Here is a 17,064-nt window from a genome sequence, read left to right as displayed (position 1 = left end):
CCCCTCACTCACCCCGTGTCGGCCGCGGCGTCCCGGCTCACAACATCCGCCCAGCCTCTCGGCTACGGTGTCCGTCCAGGGCCAAACCGCGCGCCCGCCGCGCAAGCGCATTAGCCTGCGCACAGCCTGCGCACGGCCTGCGCCGGGGCGGGGGGGGGGGTGTGCTCCGCGGCCTCCGGGATGTTCCCGGGGCCGCCTCGCTCCACTGCCCAACCACCTCCGACCCCCGCCTGCGCCAGAGGAGCTCCTAGCACAGCCGTGTCACAACTGTGTCCTGACTGGGAGACTTTGCTGCCTATTTCAACTCCTACCAGCTACTTGCAGGCCCCACCCAGAGGTCCCCTAGGATGTCGGAAAGGCGGCTCCTCGCGGGGTCCCTGCTCCCAGTCACCCTCACCTCCATTCAGGCCTGACGGGTGGCCTCGCTCACCTTCCCTGGGATGGCACCTCTGGCGGGGCGAGGGGGGCCCTCTATCTGGGGCGTGGACAGACCTGCCTCCAGCAAAAGGGGCAGGCTGTTTTGGGGCTGGAGCAGGGAACGTTCTCCACTTTACAGGGGAAAGCTGAGGCTCGGGCAACTTTAATATCACTGCCTCTGGCAGCAACCATGTCCACGCTGTCCTTCCCTTCAGAGAAGCCTAGGCTGCAGGGGGGCTCCACTCCCACTCCAGGGCACCTCATGTGCCCCCACTGAACCTTTCCAACACTGTCCACTACACAGAGAGGCCTCATAGGGGCTAACTGTGCCAAAGTGAAGACCCTTGCCACCTCACCTAGGGGCTCTGACGTTGGCCCCACCCCCATTCCTGCCACTGGGTCTCAGGTCAGGCCCCAGCAGGCCTAGAGTAGAGGTGTGGAGCCAGAGCCACCCAATCCCCTAGGGACAGGTTTCACAACTTCCCGGATGGGGCTGTAGTGGGTCACAGTGCAGCCTCCAGCCAGGAGGATGGAGCGGCTCCCACTCCTGCTGCTTCTGATGCAGTGCTCAGGGGCCCCTGGTGAGTGCCCTTACTGCCCCCTACCCTGCCCTAATCCCCCAGCTGCTTTCAGGAAGAGGTCGGCCCCAGGCCCATCCTGCTGTTTGAGCCAGGAGCTTACCTTCCTACTAGGCACAGAGCAGTGGGTGACCTTGGCTTCTTGCATAGAGCTGGGCAGCCTGAGGAATAAACACACAGCCTATACAGGCTTGCGTTAGAACACCTGCTACAAGCCTACCGTAGCACTGAGGCAGTGATTCGGACCTCACGGACACATGCACACATGCAGGCAGTTATCCTTCATGAGCCTGATTTAACTCTCTAACTTAGCATACATCCTCACGCTAGTGAGAGTCCAGACTTGGAGTCAGAATACCTGGGTTGGGCCTCTGCCTAATTAATACCATAGCTCTGAGCCTTCACATTCTCATCTGAGAAATGAGATGAGAAAAGCTCCACAGGTAAAGCACCATCATCCACTGCTCTCAGAGTCAATGTTTTACACCTGAGCCTAGTGCCTTGCCCACTAAACAAATGCACTAGTGATAACTACCACCTATCCAGGCCTGCTTCTCCCACCCAAATACAGGGGTCTGACCCTTGAATGTGCCCACAGGGTCTATTCCAGAAGCCTTGTAGTTTGATCCCCTGAATTAGTAAAATGTGGAGGTACTGATATGCATGCCCACCCTGCAGGGCAGCGCTCGCCCTTGAATGACTTCCAGGTTCTGCGAGGTACAGAGCTGCAACACCTGCCACATGCAGTGGGGTCCAGGCCTTGGCAAGAGGATGTAGCAGACGCTGAGGAGTGTGCAGGGCGTTGTGGGCCCCTACTCGACTGCAGGTGAGTGGCCACAGGAACCTAGGTAAGACTGTACTTAGGGGAATCTGGACACCGGGTGACCCTGTGCCTCCTCCTCCCAGGGCTTTCCACTACAACGTAAGCAGCCACGGTTGTCAGCTGCTGCCATGGACCCAGCACTCACCTCATACACGGCTGCAGCGCTCCAGGCGCTGCGATCTCTTCCAAAAGAAAAGTGAGTGGCTGCGGAGAAGGGCAGGCTGAAGAGAGAGGTGCTGGGGCCCCAGGCCTTGTTGATCCTGGGTCTTTTGCTCCTAGGCTATGTTCGGACCTGCATCATGGACAATGGGGTCGAGTACCGCGGCACCGTGGCCATCACCGTGGGTGGCCTACCCTGCCAGCGCTGGAGCCTCAGGTTCCCCAATGACCACAAGTGAGACAGACAGCTCCCCTCTGTCCCTGCCGGCCTGGCGCTTGCTCCCGGCACGCACTGTATTGCTGCTCTCTAAACCCAGGTACACGCCCACGCTCCGGAATGGCTTGGAGGAGAACTTCTGCCGCAACCCGGACAGGGACCCCGGAGGTCCCTGGTGCTATACAACAGACCCTGCCGTGCGCTTCCAGAGTTGCGGCATCAAGTCCTGTCGGGAGGGTAAGTGGTTCCGGGTCAAGCTAGGGGCGGGAGTATGCCCACGCCGGTCCACGAACCCACCCGCCTCGTGTCTCCAGCCGCTTGCCTTCTGTGCAATGGCGAGGATTACCGTGGCTCGGTGGACCGCACCGAATCAGGGCGCGAGTGTCAGCGATGGGACCTGCAGCACCCGCACCCGCACCCTTTTGAGCCGAGCAAGTACGCGTGGGCGGGCTCCGCACGCGGGGGGCCGGACAAGGGGAGGGCCCAGGACCGCAGGGGCGGGGCGACGTGAGGCAGCGGTTGGGGCCAGATAGGGCCTGAGTCTCAGAGTCTTGTTCATGCCCCGCTGCCGCCCCCAGGTTCCTTGAAAAAAATCTGGACGACAACTATTGCCGGAATCCAGACGGCTCGGAGCGGCCCTGGTGCTATACCACCGACCCACAGATGGAGCGGGAGTTCTGCAACCTCCCCCACTGCGGTAGAGCGCGAGGGCGGGGCCTGGGAGGGCACATGGGACACGTGGGGGCGTGGTCTTGCTGGGAAGAGAGGAGGGGCTGGGCGTGGCCCTGTGGTGGCCCAAAGAGCCTGGGGCTCCGCCTCAGCCCCACGCCGGGTCTCAGCTCCCTCTCGGACTCCGACCGGCATCGGTCCATCCAAGGGTCCGAGGCACAGCCGCGCCACGAGGCCACGACACTCAACTGCTTCCGCGGGAAAGGGGAGGGCTACCGGGGCACGGTCAACACCACCGCCGCGGGCGTGCCTTGCCAGCGTTGGGACGCGCAGCACCCGCATCAGCATCGCTTTGCGCCGGAGAAATACGCGTGCAAGTGAGGTGGTGGGCCGCCGCTGGGGGCGTACTCCTGCAGGTGGGACCTGAGGGGGTCCCGGGCGGAGCCTGAAGGAAGGCGGGGTCTGTGGCGGGGCTGGAGGCTGGGCTCCCGGCCGAGGCTGGCTGACCAGTCCTTGGGCTGGGACCCACCGGGCTGAGCCGAGCACCTGCTCAGGGACCTTCGGGAGAACTTCTGCCGGAACCCCGACGGATCGGAGGCGCCCTGGTGCTTCACATCGCGGCCTGGCATGCGCGTGGCCTTCTGCTACCAGATCCGGCGGTGCGCGGACGACGTGCGGCCCGAGGGTAAGACCAGAGCTGGGGCTGGAGGCACGGAGCCGGAGGGCTATGGAGAGAACCAGCTGACGGCCGCCTCCCTCTGCTTCCTGCAGACTGCTATCACGGCGCGGGGGAACTATACCGGGGTTCGGTCAGCAAGACCCGCAAGGGCGTCCGGTGCCAGCGCTGGTCTGCCGAGACGCCGCACAAGCCTCAGTGAGTAGGTCCGCGCGCCCCGCCCCTCTTAGACTAACCCGGGGCGTTCTCAAACTGGAGCCCTACGTTGGTTTGGCATTACCCAGCTATGATTTTGTCCCCTCTCCCACCTAGGTTCACACCCACCTCCGCCCCACAAGCGCAACTGGAGGAGAACTTCTGCCGGAACCCGGACCGGGATAGTCACGGGCCCTGGTGCTACACCACGGACCCAGGGACCCCGTTTGACTACTGTGCACTGCGGCGCTGCGGTAAGCAACCGCGACACTCCCCGGGGCCCCGCCCCCAGCCTCCACCGCCAAAGGCTGGCTCCCTTAATGCGGCTGAACTTGGGTGTTTCAGATAATGACCAACCGCCGTCCATCCTGGAGCCCCCAGGTACGGGGCCAGGCGTGGGTTGCGGCCCCTTTAACCCCCATCTCCATCCAGTCGGGGGTTTCAGTGAGCCCGTTCTATCCCCCAGACCAAGTGCTGTTTGCAGAGTGTGGCAAAAGGGTGACTCGCCTGGACCCACGGCGCTCCAGGCTGCGTGTGGTGGGGGGTCAGCCTGGGAACTCACCCTGGACAGTCAGCTTGCGCAACCGGTGAGACACAACTGCCTGATCCCCCAGGAGGGGCTGAAGCTGTATCTTCTGTGCTTATGTCAGTGGAGGGTGGGAAACTGTCCCCGGCCTCAGAGGCCTTAGCCAAGAGATGGCAGGCTCCAGGACTGTTTCCTAACCTGCACTCCTCCAGGCAGGGCCAGCACTTCTGCGGAGGCTCCCTAGTGAAGGAGCAGTGGGTACTGACTGCCCAGCAGTGTTTCTCCTCCTGGTGAGCCTCCCTTGGGTTTGGGGACCCAAGGGATCCAGTCCCAACCCCTTGCCTTCATCTCCCCCTAGCCACCTTCCCTAGACAAGCCAACGGGGGAGTGTTGGGCAGCAGACTGAATCACGAATGATCTAGCAGACCTTCTCTCCCAGCAACATGCCTCTCATGGGCTATGAGGTGTGGTTGGGCACACTGTTCCAGAACCCGCAGCCTGGGGAGCCAGGCCTGCAGCGCATCCCAGTGGCCAAGATGGTCTGCGGGCCCTCAGGCTCCCAGCTTGTTCTGCTCAAGCTGGAGAGGTATGTGACAAAGGGGTGTGAGGTGGGACAGGGCCTTGTGGCCTCAGACCCTGAATGCCCTCATTCCTGCTGAAGATCTGTGACCCTGAACCAGCGTGTGGCCCTCATCTGCCTGCCCCCTGAGCGGTATGTGGTGCCTCCAGGCACCAATTGTGAGATTGCAGGCTGGGGCGAGACCAAAGGTAAGAGCACAGGGTAGGGGCAGGGACTGCTTCAGGCCAAGAGGCCCAGCTTTGGATCCCACCCACAGATCCTCTTCTTCCCATTCCCTTCACTGTAGGTACAGGGGACAACACGGTCCTGAACATGGCCCTTCTGAACGTCATCTCCAACCAGGAATGTAATGGCAAGCACCGAGGCCGCGTACGTGAAAGTGAAATGTGCACTGAGGGACTGTTGGCCCCTGTGGGTGCCTGTGAGGTCAGTGGCAGGGCCATTTGGCAAGCTGAAAATGTACTACTTTGCCCTCATGGGGGCTGGTCTCTGCCATGGCCCCAGCCCCCCTCACCAGTTCTTATACCTATCAGGGTGACTACGGGGGCCCACTTGCCTGCTTTACCCATGACTGCTGGGTTCTACAGGGAATTATAATCCCCAACCGAGTGTGCGCACGGCCCCGCTGGCCAGCTATCTTCACACGTGTCTCTGTGTTTGTGGACTGGATTCACAAGGTCATGCGGCTGGGCTAGGCCCAGCCTCAATCCTGTGTGCCTTGGGGAGGATGAAGCTATCTGTCAGACATAAAGCCACCTTTCTTCCTTATGCCTCTGAAGGGTGCTTCTTAGCCTCTGCTTCTAGGGCATGAATTGGCAACACCTCATTAGGGCCTGGGTGGCTCGAGTCCAGCACACCCTGGGCTGGGCGATCTGACCCGAGGGCTACCTTAGCCTTTAGGTGCTGTGGAAAGCAGGGCCTCACTGGTCCCCCAGATAAACTTGGGAGGGGAAGGATGGTGTAGGGCAGTTTCTAACAGAAGGGGCTGCAGCAGAGGGAGCTAGCCTGGTGGAGTCCCACGTGTCCAGGACAGGCAGCGGTTCAGTCTCTCACTATCCCCTGCCCCCTCACATTGGCAGTAGATGCCGTCCTTATGGCTGCCACACCCAGGGCCTACGGCCTCTGAACCCCAAGGGTGGGGCTGGGGTTACGGGTGGCTTGGTACAAAGTACCAGCAGGAACCAGACTCTGTGTCCTCATTTATTATGAGTATATAGTCCACATTCCTCGGCTCACCCATCCATGGAGTCCAGAGCCCAGGATGCCTTTCACCTCTCTGCTAGACCCTGGGGCTCTCCAAGAGCCAAGTGCGGCTTATGCCAGCCGGCTCATGCAGAGAGGTAGGGTTTCAGTTGCCCAAGTGTGTGCACAGCCAGAGCACAGCATTCATGAAGCTGTCTGATTCCACTTCCACCTCTGACAGTGTATGGGTGCTTTTGGGATAGAGCAGGAGCCTGCAAGGATCGGGCAGCGATGTTTGAGGTTGGAGGATCCTCCCCTGCTCACCAGCTCCCAGGGCTGTCGCCAGATGTGTGCCACACTCACCGAACTGGCACGTTCCGGGCCTTGAGGGCACGGTAATACTCCATGCCCTGTTTGAAGGGCACACGCCTGTCCTCCTGGCCCAGCATCAGTAACAGTGGAGTCTTCACCTGGATGTGTGGGGAGTCGTTGTAAGCAGGGTCTGGGGCCCTGGACACACTGGCAGCACAGCGGGCAGGGGGAGGGCTGTGTACCTGAGAGGTGTACTTGATGGGCGACCTGTCCAGCATGTCAGCCCACAGGCTGAGGTCTGGCAGACAGTCGCTACTGTAGGGGAAGCCAGACTCCACCACGCACCTGCAAGAGACTGAGCTGAAGCAGCTCCTGGAGTTCTGGGGCCTATGGGAGCTCCATGAGGGTATGGGGTAGAGGGGAGAAGGGCAGGGACCTGTGGGCACACCCACCAGTCAGGGATGTCAGTAGAGCCCATCATGGAGGCAATGTTGATCACAGGGTTCCGCACCACACAGGCGCCGTAGGTCTCTGGGTACTGACCAATCAGGTGGCAGGAGAGGAAGCCACCATGGGAACCACCCATAAGGGCCACACGGCCTGCGTCAAAGTGTTCCTCCCGGAGCACCTGCTCTACTGCAAACTACAGGGTGGGGCAGATCATGCTGCAGCCGGCTGCCTGCTCAGCAGGATGAAGGCACACCCCCAAGAACCTACCCTCCAACCTGTCCAGAAGCCCCAGCCCCTGCTACCTGGACGTCCTTCACATCCTGGTGGCCCACATTGCCGGGGAGGGAGAAGATGCTGTCCTGGCCAAAGCCCGTGGAGCCACGATAGTTCACTGGAGGCCAGGGAGGGACCAGACAGAGTAGTCAAGTGGCATTCCTAGCTCCCCGGATACCCTTTCACCCATATGTGAAGTAGGCCTTAAGGCCAGCTGCCACCACAGACTCAAGGGGAAGGGGCTAAGAAATCTGAGAAAGCCCAGTGACTACAGCACCCTTCCCATGGAAGTCTTGATTTAGCCCATGTTATCACCATGCCATGGAGCCAGAGGCTGGGCGAGGGCAGTTTCGGATAGTGGTTACCAGGTCCAGACTACAGAGAGGCCTGGAGACTAGGGTGGTACAAACCAGATCCACTCCATTGATACCCGACATCCCTACCAGAGCCGTGGGCCCTGCTCACTCACCCAGCAGTACTGCAAAGCCCATCTTGCAAAGCATGGCTGGGAACAGCATCCAGGCAGTGACAAAGGATGAATGGGGTCCCCCTGCAGATAGGGAGCAGAGAGAGGGTGAAAGAGCCAGATAGGAGGGGTGGTGGGAAGGCAGGGACTCTCAAGCCAGTTGCCTACCGTGGGGCATGACCACCATGGGCACCTGGGTCTTATCTGGAGGATCGCTGGGCTGCAGAAGGATCGCTTCAAAGTCAAGGCCAGCTGCAGGGAGAAAGGCAATCAGCAGGGCCGGTGCTAATCCCCAGGGGCTTCCCGAGCCAAGGCCTCAGCTGTAGATCCAGGTCTGGGGCTGACCTCTGAAACAAGAGGCCTGGCCAAGGTAGCCCACACTGTGACACATGGACCCCAAGAGGCTCATGCTCCTTCTGCCCTAGTCAGGGAGTCTCACTGTCTGCAGGGACAACATCCTGGTAGCGTGTGGTCACAGAGACCTTGTATAGGACTGTTATTTGGGCTTCATTATCCCACCACAGATGATTTGGTCTGATGATGCCCAGACACTGCTCCCCATGACTGACCACAAGAGGAACAGAAAGCCTCTTGGAGATAATCTCAAGAGACCCCAAAATGTGAGACAGGAGGTGAGAAAGGTGACCACAGACCCTATATGCTGGGGAACTCAAGAGAAGGTGTCCCTCAGCCCTTGGCCCAGCTCACCATACTGCACATGCTCTTGCTCTGGGGGTGGCTGTAGTACCCGGATGCTCCAGGAGATGTCAGGAATGGGCTCGGCCTCCTCCAGGGACACCCAGGATACTGTCTGCTCCTTCCCCGCAGGAGGCAGAAACCCAACTTTCTGCCAAGGGAAAAGAGTGTGTCACAGGCCTGGCTGCCTCCCTGCCTTTCCACCTCTGAGAAAGGGCAACTCTCATTATGGTGGGCCGTCTGCCCACCTCCAGAGGGTACAGCATGGACTCTTGTCGTAAGCTGATATGTACAAAGGTACTCACGTAACCACACATACGTACCCCTCCCTCCTCAGCTTCTAGGCTCTGCCGTCTCCCTATACTGTTATACCCAAGGACTGGGCACTTTCCCAGACACCCTGTTCTGTATAGAGCAGACCTTAGCCCAGTAGTTCCTCCGCATGGTGCCAGACCCTCATGGACTAGCTACCCTGGGCCCACACCTTGGCTTCTCACATGCTGACCAGCCAGTCAGACTCTGAGGCCACTTCCCTGACCTGGGGAGCTCTGCCTGCATGGAACCCCTGCATTCTGGCCTGGGCGAACGCCCACCATCACTCACCAGGCTTGGGGGCAGGCTGGGCGTGGAGAACTGTGCCACCATGAGGTCCCGGTCAATTGTGAGCAGCTTCCAGCTTCCACCTGACCCCCCTGGAGAAGGCAGATACCACCACCATTCCCACCCCTCCCTGCAGAGCCAGAGTCCCAGCCTGAAGGCTCTACAGCGAGGTGCCCCTTCCACCCTGAGAAGCAAAGGGACACCCACAAAGGGACACACAGCTCTGGGTGAGCTTCCTGCTCAGTCCATTCATCCAGCAGGTGCTGGCTGTGACCCGGGACTGCCAGACCTGAGGACACACCAGACCACAAGGCACATCCACCCACCACCTGATGGACTGCAGTCTGCAGGGGCAGCGGCTGCTAGGCCGAGGCGTGGGGGTGGGCTCTGATTCTAGGCAGCGGGGTCCAAGGAGATCGGGATTCCTAAGCAGCGACTGTGCAGAGATGTTTGTGGAGGAGTGAGTACAGCCAGGGCAGGTGGAGGACTCAAACATGTTTTAGGGACAGAATCATCAGGCCTGGGTAAGAGGAAGATGAGGGAGCCAATCCAGGGCTTCTCTTGGGCCCTGGGGTGACAGAGGTGCCTCTGCCTGAGGTTTGCGGAGGAGGAAGGATGACTGACAGATCCTGACAAGAGAGAATTTTCTGGGTTCAAGGAGCAGGGTGGGAGCCGTACAGAGGCAGAGCCAGGACACAGGGAGCAGAGAAGGCTGTCCGTTGGTGGGATAAGGGTCCCCATGAAACTGTCAGTAAAGGCTGTGGAGCAGTCAGTGGTGCAGAGTGGCCAAGAGTGCGACCGCTGCCCCATGTGCTCAAGCTTTAGTCCCACCCCTGGCCTGGCTGGTCCACTTGCCAGCCCTGCTCACCTGCCGTCAGAGAGGTCACAGTGCCCATCTGAGTGTCCACAGCAAACAGGTCCTGAAGCAGAAGGGAGGCCACGTGTGGTACCACATCCCAGAACCCAGTGGGTCCTGCCCCCATCTCTGCTCTACCCTTTTGGGGACCTTGGGCCAGGCCAGGCCAGAGCTGTGAAGGACTATGGTGACAGCTACTCAGTGCAGCAGGGAGTGGCCTGAGGGCCTGGGTTCACATCCCAGCTCTGTTACAACTTGCTGAATGACCCTGTGTAAGGTAAGGAATGACTCTGAGCCCCTTTGAACTACACTGTGGATCAAATGAAATCACATCCCAAAGGAGCCTGGCATATTGTGCTGTCCCCACCCAATCGCTGGGAGAAAGCCACTGTCCCATCTCTATGAGCTCCCTGTATGGTGTTCAGGGGCCCATCCCAGTGGCGGCCCCCTTGTCCTCCAGCTGGAAATGCTGAGGAAGGGCGATGTTTTGCATCTCTGCCTCAGGAGAAAGGGCCAAGGGCTCTGTTGTGAGGTACCCAGGCAGCCAGCCCCCTCAAGGAAAAGCAAGTCCAGGACAGGGGCAGGCAGGGCCTTAAAGAGCCAGTGAGACCTTGTGGCTGGGCAATGTGCATGTGCTATGTCCCAGGCCCACAGCTCCTGGGGGTTGGTCAAGGGCCGCCTCTCAACACAGTCAGGGCCCCTTACCTGCTGGCTGCGATGAACAGAGTCAAAAACCACTCTCTGGCTGTCAGCTGACCAGCATCCCAGAGGCAGAAGGCTGCAGTAGATCCCAGAGAAGTTCTCTGTAAAGGCAGAGGGCTGGGGGCCACGTCCAGGAATGGAGGTGTAGAGGGCTTAAGACTATGAGGCAGGCTGGGTTGCTGGGGAATTCACCTGGGACACCCAAATGTGACAGAATGGCAGCCCCACATATGGGGGCATCCTAGGTGATGAGGCATGGCCTGAAGAGGGGGCTGAGGGGCAGAGGCCTCTGAGGTCCCAAGAGAGGGGGAACGTGAGAGCTTCTGAGAGAAACCACGGGTGCTCAGAAGAAATGCACTGGCATTCCTCTGAGCTGCTCTTATTTGGTCCCTGGTGGGCACTGGATGCTGTAACCAAGACAACACCTGTCTGTCCATTACCGTACTTAGCAGAGTGCTGTGCAAAGGAGGCTGAATAAATCCTACCCGCTAATATCATCCCTCATGTAGCCCTTGCTACCATCCTACAAAGAAGGCAGGGATAACTGCCTCCTTCTCACATAAAGAAATGGAAGCTTGGGGAGGTCAGGACACTGTTCAAGGACACACAGCTATTAAGGGGCAGAGCTGAGATTCAGACCAGGTCCCCACTGCTACATCCCTGCAACCCCAAGAGAAGAAAAGGAGACCATCCCTTGTCCTTGATTCCTGGAACTGACCAGGCAGCCTGAGGAAAAGAGACTCACCCCTCACATCCTTGTTCAGGATCCCAAGCAGGGTTGTGAGCACTCAAGACTGACTGGAGCTTGTCGGCCAAGGACCACCCTCCCAGAGACCCCGCTGCCTCAAGGGCTTGGACTGAACAAATGCTAGGATGTGGGCTGGGAGTGGGAGAATGAGCACCCTTGGACTAGGACCTGCCAACCTAGTGCACTTTCTGAGACCCTTTGAAGGAGCAGTGACTTTAACCAGCCATTGGAAAAATAAGAAATATCTGAAGAAAACATATATATATGTATAATTGAATCACTTTGCTGTACATCTGAAATATTGCGTACCAACTGTACCACAATAAAAAATGATAAAATTTTTAAAAGTTAAAAAAAAAAAAAGAAATATCTATGGGCTGCAGCATGGGAATGAAACAATCTAAATCCTCAGCCAGTTTGGGCTGCTCTGATCTCAGCTTCAGTCTAGCTGACTTCCTTCTATCAGAACCATTCCCTACAGCGATGGCCCCAACCCCTGAGGAGGCAGAACCTGGGGCTGGCCCAGCAGGAGGGAGACTTCAGAAGGAACCCAGGAAGGAAGAGCTGAGGAGGCTGCCCCTGAGCCAGGATAACAGCTGGCAGGAAAACAGAGCTGCAGGCTCCACTGCACTCAACCAGCCACACACCCCTTACCTCTCAGCTGCCGAGGCACGACGTCCACCACCACCGAGGTGACCCTGGTGTACCAGTCATACTGCAAGAGGACATAGTGGTCAGGCCCACCAAGGGACCGGCAGTACCCTCAGGGCATGGAGCTCTGTACACCTGTCCTCTTCCATGATAGCCTAGCATAGCCTCAGGGAAGGGAGGGGAGGACCTGAGAGGAGCCTGGTGTATCTCCTTTCTGGTGACCTGGACCAGCTGTCCGAGGGGCCTCTGACTTTCACTAGGAGCCCAGAGCTCTTCGTGGGCAAAGACTCTGTAACTGCCCGCTACATCCCAGGCCCTTGCAGAGCCTGGCCATGTGCAGGTGAGAAGCAATGGGAGGAGCATTCGTGTAGACAGAGGATGCTCTCTAGGTGGTGAGTCTGGGTTGTGCAGAGGCCACCATGCCAGCACTCTCAGCCTCTGGGCCCTGCCTTGAAAGGATAAGCAGAACTCACACCATCACTGCACCCACGAAAGGAAGTCCACTGAGCGGCCCGTGGGGAGACGAAGCTGACCCTTCAGCTCTCACCCACCATCCCCTCTTCTTGCTGACCTCCCCCCATCCCCCCCAGCTCACCAGGCACAACTGGCTACACTGCTGATGGGGGACCAGAGATGGGAACTGCAGGTAGACGATGCGACATTGGTCTGGGCTCAGCCGAGGAGAAGAGACAGCCAGACAGTCATCTGAGAGGAGCTCTGGACGAGACAAAAACGTGAGCATCACGCAGGCTGTCAGGGCCATTGTGTGTCAGCAAAGCACAGGTAGATGCCAGCACTTACCACACTTCCCCTTGATGAGGTCCACATAGTACAGAGCTGACCTGGAACCATCAGAGAGACACTCAGCTTCAAGGCCAGTCTGAGCTACAAGGCACCCTTGCTCTGCCCCTTCGATTGTTCTCACCTTCGATTGGTGCAGAAACGGATGCCCAGCCGGAAGGGCTCATGCCACCAGCCCACGAACACCACACCTGTGTCTCCAGGGGCCCAGAATGCCTGTAAACAAGACCACAGGGCAGATGTGGATAAGGGGCAGTAGCTCAGGCAGGGCCCTCAGACTCCAGGAGTGATGTGGGCAGAGTCAGCACTAACCTGTCCGGGAGACACACTCTCAGGGACCCCCTCAAGCACAGAGATGTTGCCACTCTCGACATCCAGCACGCAGAGCACAGGAGTGCTTTTAGAAACCATGTTTTCTCCCCAGTCTTCGTAAAACAAGAACTGATCCCCCTGAGAATACAAGACATTCAATGCCCAGCTTGTCTTGCAGGACCCTGCCCTGCCCTGCCCTGCCCTCTAGAAGCCAGTGCCTCCCTGGTTCTGATAGACGCAGTGTGCGTAGAAAGCAGACTGAGCCCCAGGCTGCCCTGAAGGGCCTTTGTGGACTCGCCACGGCCACAGCACCTTAATGGCCTGGTCTGGCTTCTTCAGCCTAGCCATCTCGTCATCGCTGCCACTGATGTCCAAGGCTTTGGTATGAAAGAAGGACTCAGCCTTGGGACGCTTCTTCTCTGCCACGTATAGTAAGTGTGTCTCCGAATGCGACCAGGACAAGCAGCCAAAGCAGTCTGGGTGCAAGGAGGGCTGATCAGGGGGAGCCCTGGGTTATGGCTGCCCCTCCTGTCCACCCTGCCTGCTCACCAGCCGGCTGCCTCACCATCTTCATAAACTGGCCCATGTTTCTCCAGCGCCGACAGGTTGAAGCTCTTGAGCTTCTGGTTCTTCTCCCAGACCTGAGGACATCTGGGAGTGAGGTTGCTGTCCTTTAACAGAGCCTCATCTGTGGGACTGAGCCTGTTTGCCCACCACCTGGTCCCACGCAGACTTACTTCCAAAAACTGCTTCTCCTCCCCTGTGCCTGGGCCTCCAGCCTTGCGCAGCACAGCTTTCATGCTGCCTGAAGGAGATTCTCTGCTCAGCAGCCTAAGGAGGATATGGGGTAGCAGGTTAGAATTACCTCCCACCCAGTAATAGCCCATCCTGTCCCCTTACTGGCCACAACCTCTTTGACAAGATTCTTGAGGCTCTGGCCTACATCCATCCCTGCACCCCTTCTAGCGCCACCATGGCAGCTGCCTTGCATCCCCTCCCTCGAGCAAGGCCTCTAGACCTGGCCCAAGTTTGGAGCAAGCCTTCAGTGTTTATGACCATGTCACTAGAGACCACCTGAGCTCCCAAGGGGCAGGAACCTGGCTCCCAGCCTCCCTTCTAGGCCCTACTGACACCAAGGCACATGGTGGGCATTTGTAAAAGGCTTGCAGATGGCTGTGGCCTTGCCCACAAGCTTCCTCCCTCAAACTTACTCCCCCCGGGTCTCCACACTGTTGCCCGCAGGCCCTGCAAACACCACTGAGTCCCCGTCATGGAACACCAGGTACTGGCGGCAGAATCGGATGTTCTCCATGCGTTCCAGGTCCCTCTGGATCCACTCTGCGAGGAGAGGCACGAGGCTGCTCAACTTGACTAGTCCCAGCACAGGCTGCTCTACCCAACCCCAAGCAGGCCCAGCCCACCTCCCTCAATCTGTCTTCAGATATTCTGGGGGCAGGATGGGCAGAACTTGGCCACAACTCAAGACTAGGCCTGCAGAGCCTGAGCTGACAATATCTTGGAGTGTAACCATTACTGCCCCAAGCATCCACTCTAGAACCTTGAGGGTGGATATGGGATAGGATGATGAGGGTGACTCTTACTCCCACACTCTGCACCCATTGGCACCATCCCGTAACACCCCAAAGAGCCCCATATACACCTGTGTGCAAGGACCTCTGGGGGATTCACCCTTCCACTCCTACACTCTACAAGCCCAGTTTCCTCCACACATCCGTGTGCACTGTCAGGCAGCGAGCCTGCCTTCACACCCTCCTCCTCTCCACTCGAGTGCATGGCCCCGTAAAGAGCCCGCCACCGATTCCTCTCCATATACACACCAGTGTGCACCGTCCGGTAGTGGCCCCCGTACTGCGTGGTGACCTCCGGGCCCAGGCAGGCGGCGCTCAGCGCGGAATGGCGGCTAAGGCCCCGGTACAGCGCCGCCGCCTCTTCGGGCTCGCTCAGCAGCACCTGCGCAGGGGACACACGAGGGTCAGGCCCAGCCCGGGCTGCAACGACCACGGGAACCGCGAGCCGATCCCTCACCTGCCGCTCCATGTTAGCCCTGGGCGGTCCGGGTGGTATTACGGGCTGGCGCCCGGAAGTGAGACTCCAGGGGCGGAGCCGAGAGCGGCCCCGCCTGTCTCCGTCGCGGCCTCGCCGCTTAGTGAGCGGGGCGGGACCTTCGACGAATGAGCGAGGACCCTTAGCAGGGGGCGGGGCTTCTACGGGAAGGGGGTGGGGCCTGGGAGGAAGAAGGAGCTGCGGCCCAGAGTCCTGAAGGGAAGGAGCGAGTCCTTTTGGGGCGAACTAGGTCGGTGGGAGGAGGGCTCTTTGGGCCAATTCCCATGTCTGTTACTGGGAGCGGCGGGAATGGGATTTCCGAGGAGAAGGGGTTGCGCTGTGGAAACAGAATAAAGAGTGGGTCTTTAGGGAGGGGGGAGGCCCGTGAGGAACAACAGGGCCCACGGGAAAGGGGGTGAGGCGCGACGGGGGTGGGTCTTAAGCAATCGGGGGGCGGGGCCTGAGAGCTCTGCGGACCAAGGGCTCTTCGAGGACTTGAGGCGGGGCGGGGCAGGACTGAGTCCAGCGAGGGTAGTAAAGTCGAGAGATGAGGGGCGGGGCCTGAGGAGCGGGGTGCGAGCCGATGCCATCCCCAGCAGAGATCTCCCGCAGCCCGGAGGCTGACTGTCGGTCCTTCTGGTCCATTACAAGGCAAACATTCACCAGATGGTTCCAGGCCCTGCTCTGGAGGGGCTCTCAGGCCAACGAGAAAAGAAGGGCGGAGGTGCGCTCCCGGCCGAGCGCGCGGAACTCTGGGGTGTGGGGCAAAGGACGGTGCCAAGTTCACAGGGGTGTTGCCTGGTTTTATCGGCCACCAGGCCTACTCCAGAAGCTATCTGTTCCAGCAGCCATCACCCGCCCCGCTCAGTGGCACCTTGCTGGGATCGTGAGCAAAAGGGCCTCTGCCTCCCCAGGCCTCAGCCCAAGCTCTTGGGGCAGAGGGCTTGGTGGGGTCAGGCTCCACCCAGAACCAGGGAGCTTCCTGTGGAAAGAAAAACCTGGGCAGGCAGGCTCCCTGGGCACTGTGGCACTGGACTGGGTGGGTTATGTTGCCAGAAGAGGGCAGGAGAGACTGGGCAGCTATCAGGACAGCATTGATGTCCCATCCTCCGTATACCCTGAGACTGGCTGGTCTTCCATACCTCAGGGTTCTGACTCCATATGCCCTGCCTAGCCTTTGAGTGAGATCCTACTTGACTGGCCTGAGGCTTCCCCTTCCCCATGAACCACATCGGACTAGTTAAGTAAAAACAGTTTCCACTTTCTGAGGCCACTTGTATTTGTGAGTGTCTGGTGTGTGCAGGACTGTTAAGGCCAGAACTGGGAGCAGAAAGAGTGGCCCGAGCCACCAATCTGGGTGGAAAGTGGGAAACTAGGATATTCCTCAGCGTTCTTTATAACAGGAAAACTGGGAACATGGTGCCTGTCCTTCAGGGCACGTGCAGTAGACTGGCTGTAAACTCATAATGCAGCTCTCTGGAGGCTGAGCATTGGAGTATGAACATCTAAGTACTGCATGAACATGTAGAAACAAACAGGAGGCTAGAAAGCAGAAGATACTGTACCTTCTGGCTTCTGTTTAAAATGAAAAAGAAAAGCACAAATAGGAAGGACATGCATCAAGATATTAATTCGGGGAAAGGCCAGAGATGAGGCTGATCCTCTTTTCATTTACCTGTGTCTTTCAAGTTTTCTAGCAACTCTGGGTTACTTTGGTAAGGAGGCTCTCCGGTCTTGGGGAAGAGCTAAGACCTAGTAGCTCCCCAGAGTTTGGGGGTTGGAGGGCACACAGCAAGGCAGGTAGGTGTAGGGCTTGTTGGCAACACCAGGGGGCAGCACCCACTCACCTCCTTCCCGGGACCAGGCCCCAGAAAGCTGTGCAGCCCGGACACCCACAGGCGGAGGAGACACCGTATCTCAACAGTTCCAGCAGCGAGCTAACTGCTCCCTCCTGGTCCAAATGTTGGACCTGTCCTGGGGCACTTTGTGGAGGGGCCCATTGTCTTTGGACAGATTGGTGTAAACTCAGCCAGGGCCTTGCCAGTACTTCTGCCCCTTTGCCTTTTCCCTAACTGTGAAGAGACAGGATTGTCACAGCCTGGGGATTTGTT

At 58.8% G+C, this 17,064-nt stretch overlaps 3 protein-coding genes across 9 annotated transcripts in view; 1 reads left to right on the top strand and 2 right to left on the bottom strand.

The window, feature by feature from the left end:
- RNF123 (ring finger protein 123) overlaps positions 1 to 2,136 on the bottom strand; it is a 29,836-nt gene extending 27,700 nt beyond the window's left edge. For 2 of the 4 annotated variants that reach the window (XM_015235185.3, XM_072941284.1), the window contains exon 1: positions 13 to 113. The gene's annotated coding sequence lies outside the window, so the exon portion shown is untranslated. Of the gene's footprint in view, positions 1 to 12; positions 114 to 1,666; positions 1,784 to 1,963 lie in introns of those variants that run through there. The other 2 variants (XM_015235194.3, XM_072941283.1) reach the window with 2 other exon arrangements.
- MST1 (macrophage stimulating 1) lies at positions 167 to 5,608 on the top strand. Of its 2 annotated transcripts, XM_072941285.1 has the most exons (17): positions 167 to 998; positions 1,674 to 1,821; positions 1,902 to 2,014; positions 2,098 to 2,212; positions 2,295 to 2,431; positions 2,773 to 2,891; positions 3,072 to 3,279; positions 3,418 to 3,548; positions 3,635 to 3,741; positions 3,852 to 3,988; positions 4,080 to 4,115; positions 4,201 to 4,321; positions 4,473 to 4,550; positions 4,700 to 4,846; positions 4,922 to 5,028; positions 5,127 to 5,266; positions 5,374 to 5,608. In XM_072941285.1, exons 1-17 carry the CDS (start codon positions 947 to 949, stop codon positions 5,533 to 5,535), a joined length of 2,058 nt encoding a protein of 685 aa, XP_072797386.1. In that variant the 5' UTR covers positions 167 to 946; the 3' UTR covers positions 5,536 to 5,608. The 2 variants fall into 2 exon arrangements, with proteins under 2 accessions (XP_072797386.1, XP_072797387.1); XM_072941286.1 differs by lacking the exons at positions 167 to 998; positions 1,674 to 1,821; positions 1,902 to 2,014 and adding an exon at positions 2,509 to 2,629 and having other exon boundaries at positions 2,104 to 2,212.
- A 419-nt stretch (positions 5,609 to 6,027) lies between these two features.
- APEH (acylaminoacyl-peptide hydrolase) lies at positions 6,028 to 15,084 on the bottom strand. 3 transcript variants are annotated; one of them, XM_006196307.4, is made up of 22 exons: positions 14,936 to 15,084; positions 14,728 to 14,860; positions 14,101 to 14,227; positions 13,627 to 13,720; positions 13,455 to 13,530; positions 13,202 to 13,365; positions 12,890 to 13,027; positions 12,702 to 12,793; positions 12,578 to 12,618; positions 12,372 to 12,493; positions 11,780 to 11,840; positions 10,381 to 10,478; positions 9,688 to 9,739; positions 8,823 to 8,911; positions 8,232 to 8,370; positions 7,692 to 7,775; positions 7,527 to 7,607; positions 7,087 to 7,175; positions 6,787 to 6,977; positions 6,577 to 6,679; positions 6,386 to 6,492; positions 6,028 to 6,294 (listed from the first exon to the last, which is right to left on the bottom strand). In XM_006196307.4, exons 1-22 carry the CDS (start codon positions 14,945 to 14,947, stop codon positions 6,189 to 6,191), a joined length of 2,199 nt encoding a protein of 732 aa, XP_006196369.1. In that variant the 5' UTR covers positions 14,948 to 15,084; the 3' UTR covers positions 6,028 to 6,188. The 3 variants fall into 3 exon arrangements, with proteins under 3 accessions (XP_006196369.1, XP_072797381.1, XP_072797382.1); XM_072941280.1 differs by lacking the exons at positions 13,202 to 13,365; positions 13,455 to 13,530; XM_072941281.1 differs by lacking the exons at positions 14,101 to 14,227; positions 14,936 to 15,084 and having other exon boundaries at positions 14,728 to 14,864.
- Between the last annotated feature and the right edge of the window lie 1,980 nt (positions 15,085 to 17,064).

The sequence above is a fragment of the Vicugna pacos genome, chromosome 17, assembly GCF_048564905.1.
Source record: "Vicugna pacos chromosome 17, VicPac4, whole genome shotgun sequence".
Lineage (NCBI taxonomy): Eukaryota > Metazoa > Chordata > Mammalia > Artiodactyla > Camelidae > Vicugna > Vicugna pacos.
Note: the sequence above shows the minus strand (reverse complement) of the source record. Positions and strands in the feature narration are given on the sequence as shown.

Excerpts from the sequence above, each read along its gene's own strand:
- MST1 (XM_072941285.1), top strand. The coding sequence starts at position 947 with ATGGAGCGGCTCCCACTCCTGCTGCTTCTGATGCAGTGCTCAGGGGCC. Across the intron at positions 2,015-2,097 it reads CGATCTCTTCCAAAAGAAAA|GCTATGTTCGGACCTGCATC; the intron begins GTGAGTGGCTGC and ends TTTTGCTCCTAG. Across the intron at positions 3,989-4,079 it reads CTGTGCACTGCGGCGCTGCG|ATAATGACCAACCGCCGTCC; the intron begins GTAAGCAACCGC and ends TGGGTGTTTCAG.
- APEH (XM_006196307.4), bottom strand. Across the intron at positions 9,740-10,380 it reads CTGTTCATCGCAGCCAGCAG|GACCTGTTTGCTGTGGACAC; the intron begins GTAAGGGGCCCT and ends CTTCTGCTTCAG. Across the intron at positions 8,912-9,687 it reads TGTGACCTCTCTGACGGCAG|GGGGGTCAGGTGGAAGCTGG; the intron begins GTGAGCAGGGCT and ends TGCCTTCTCCAG.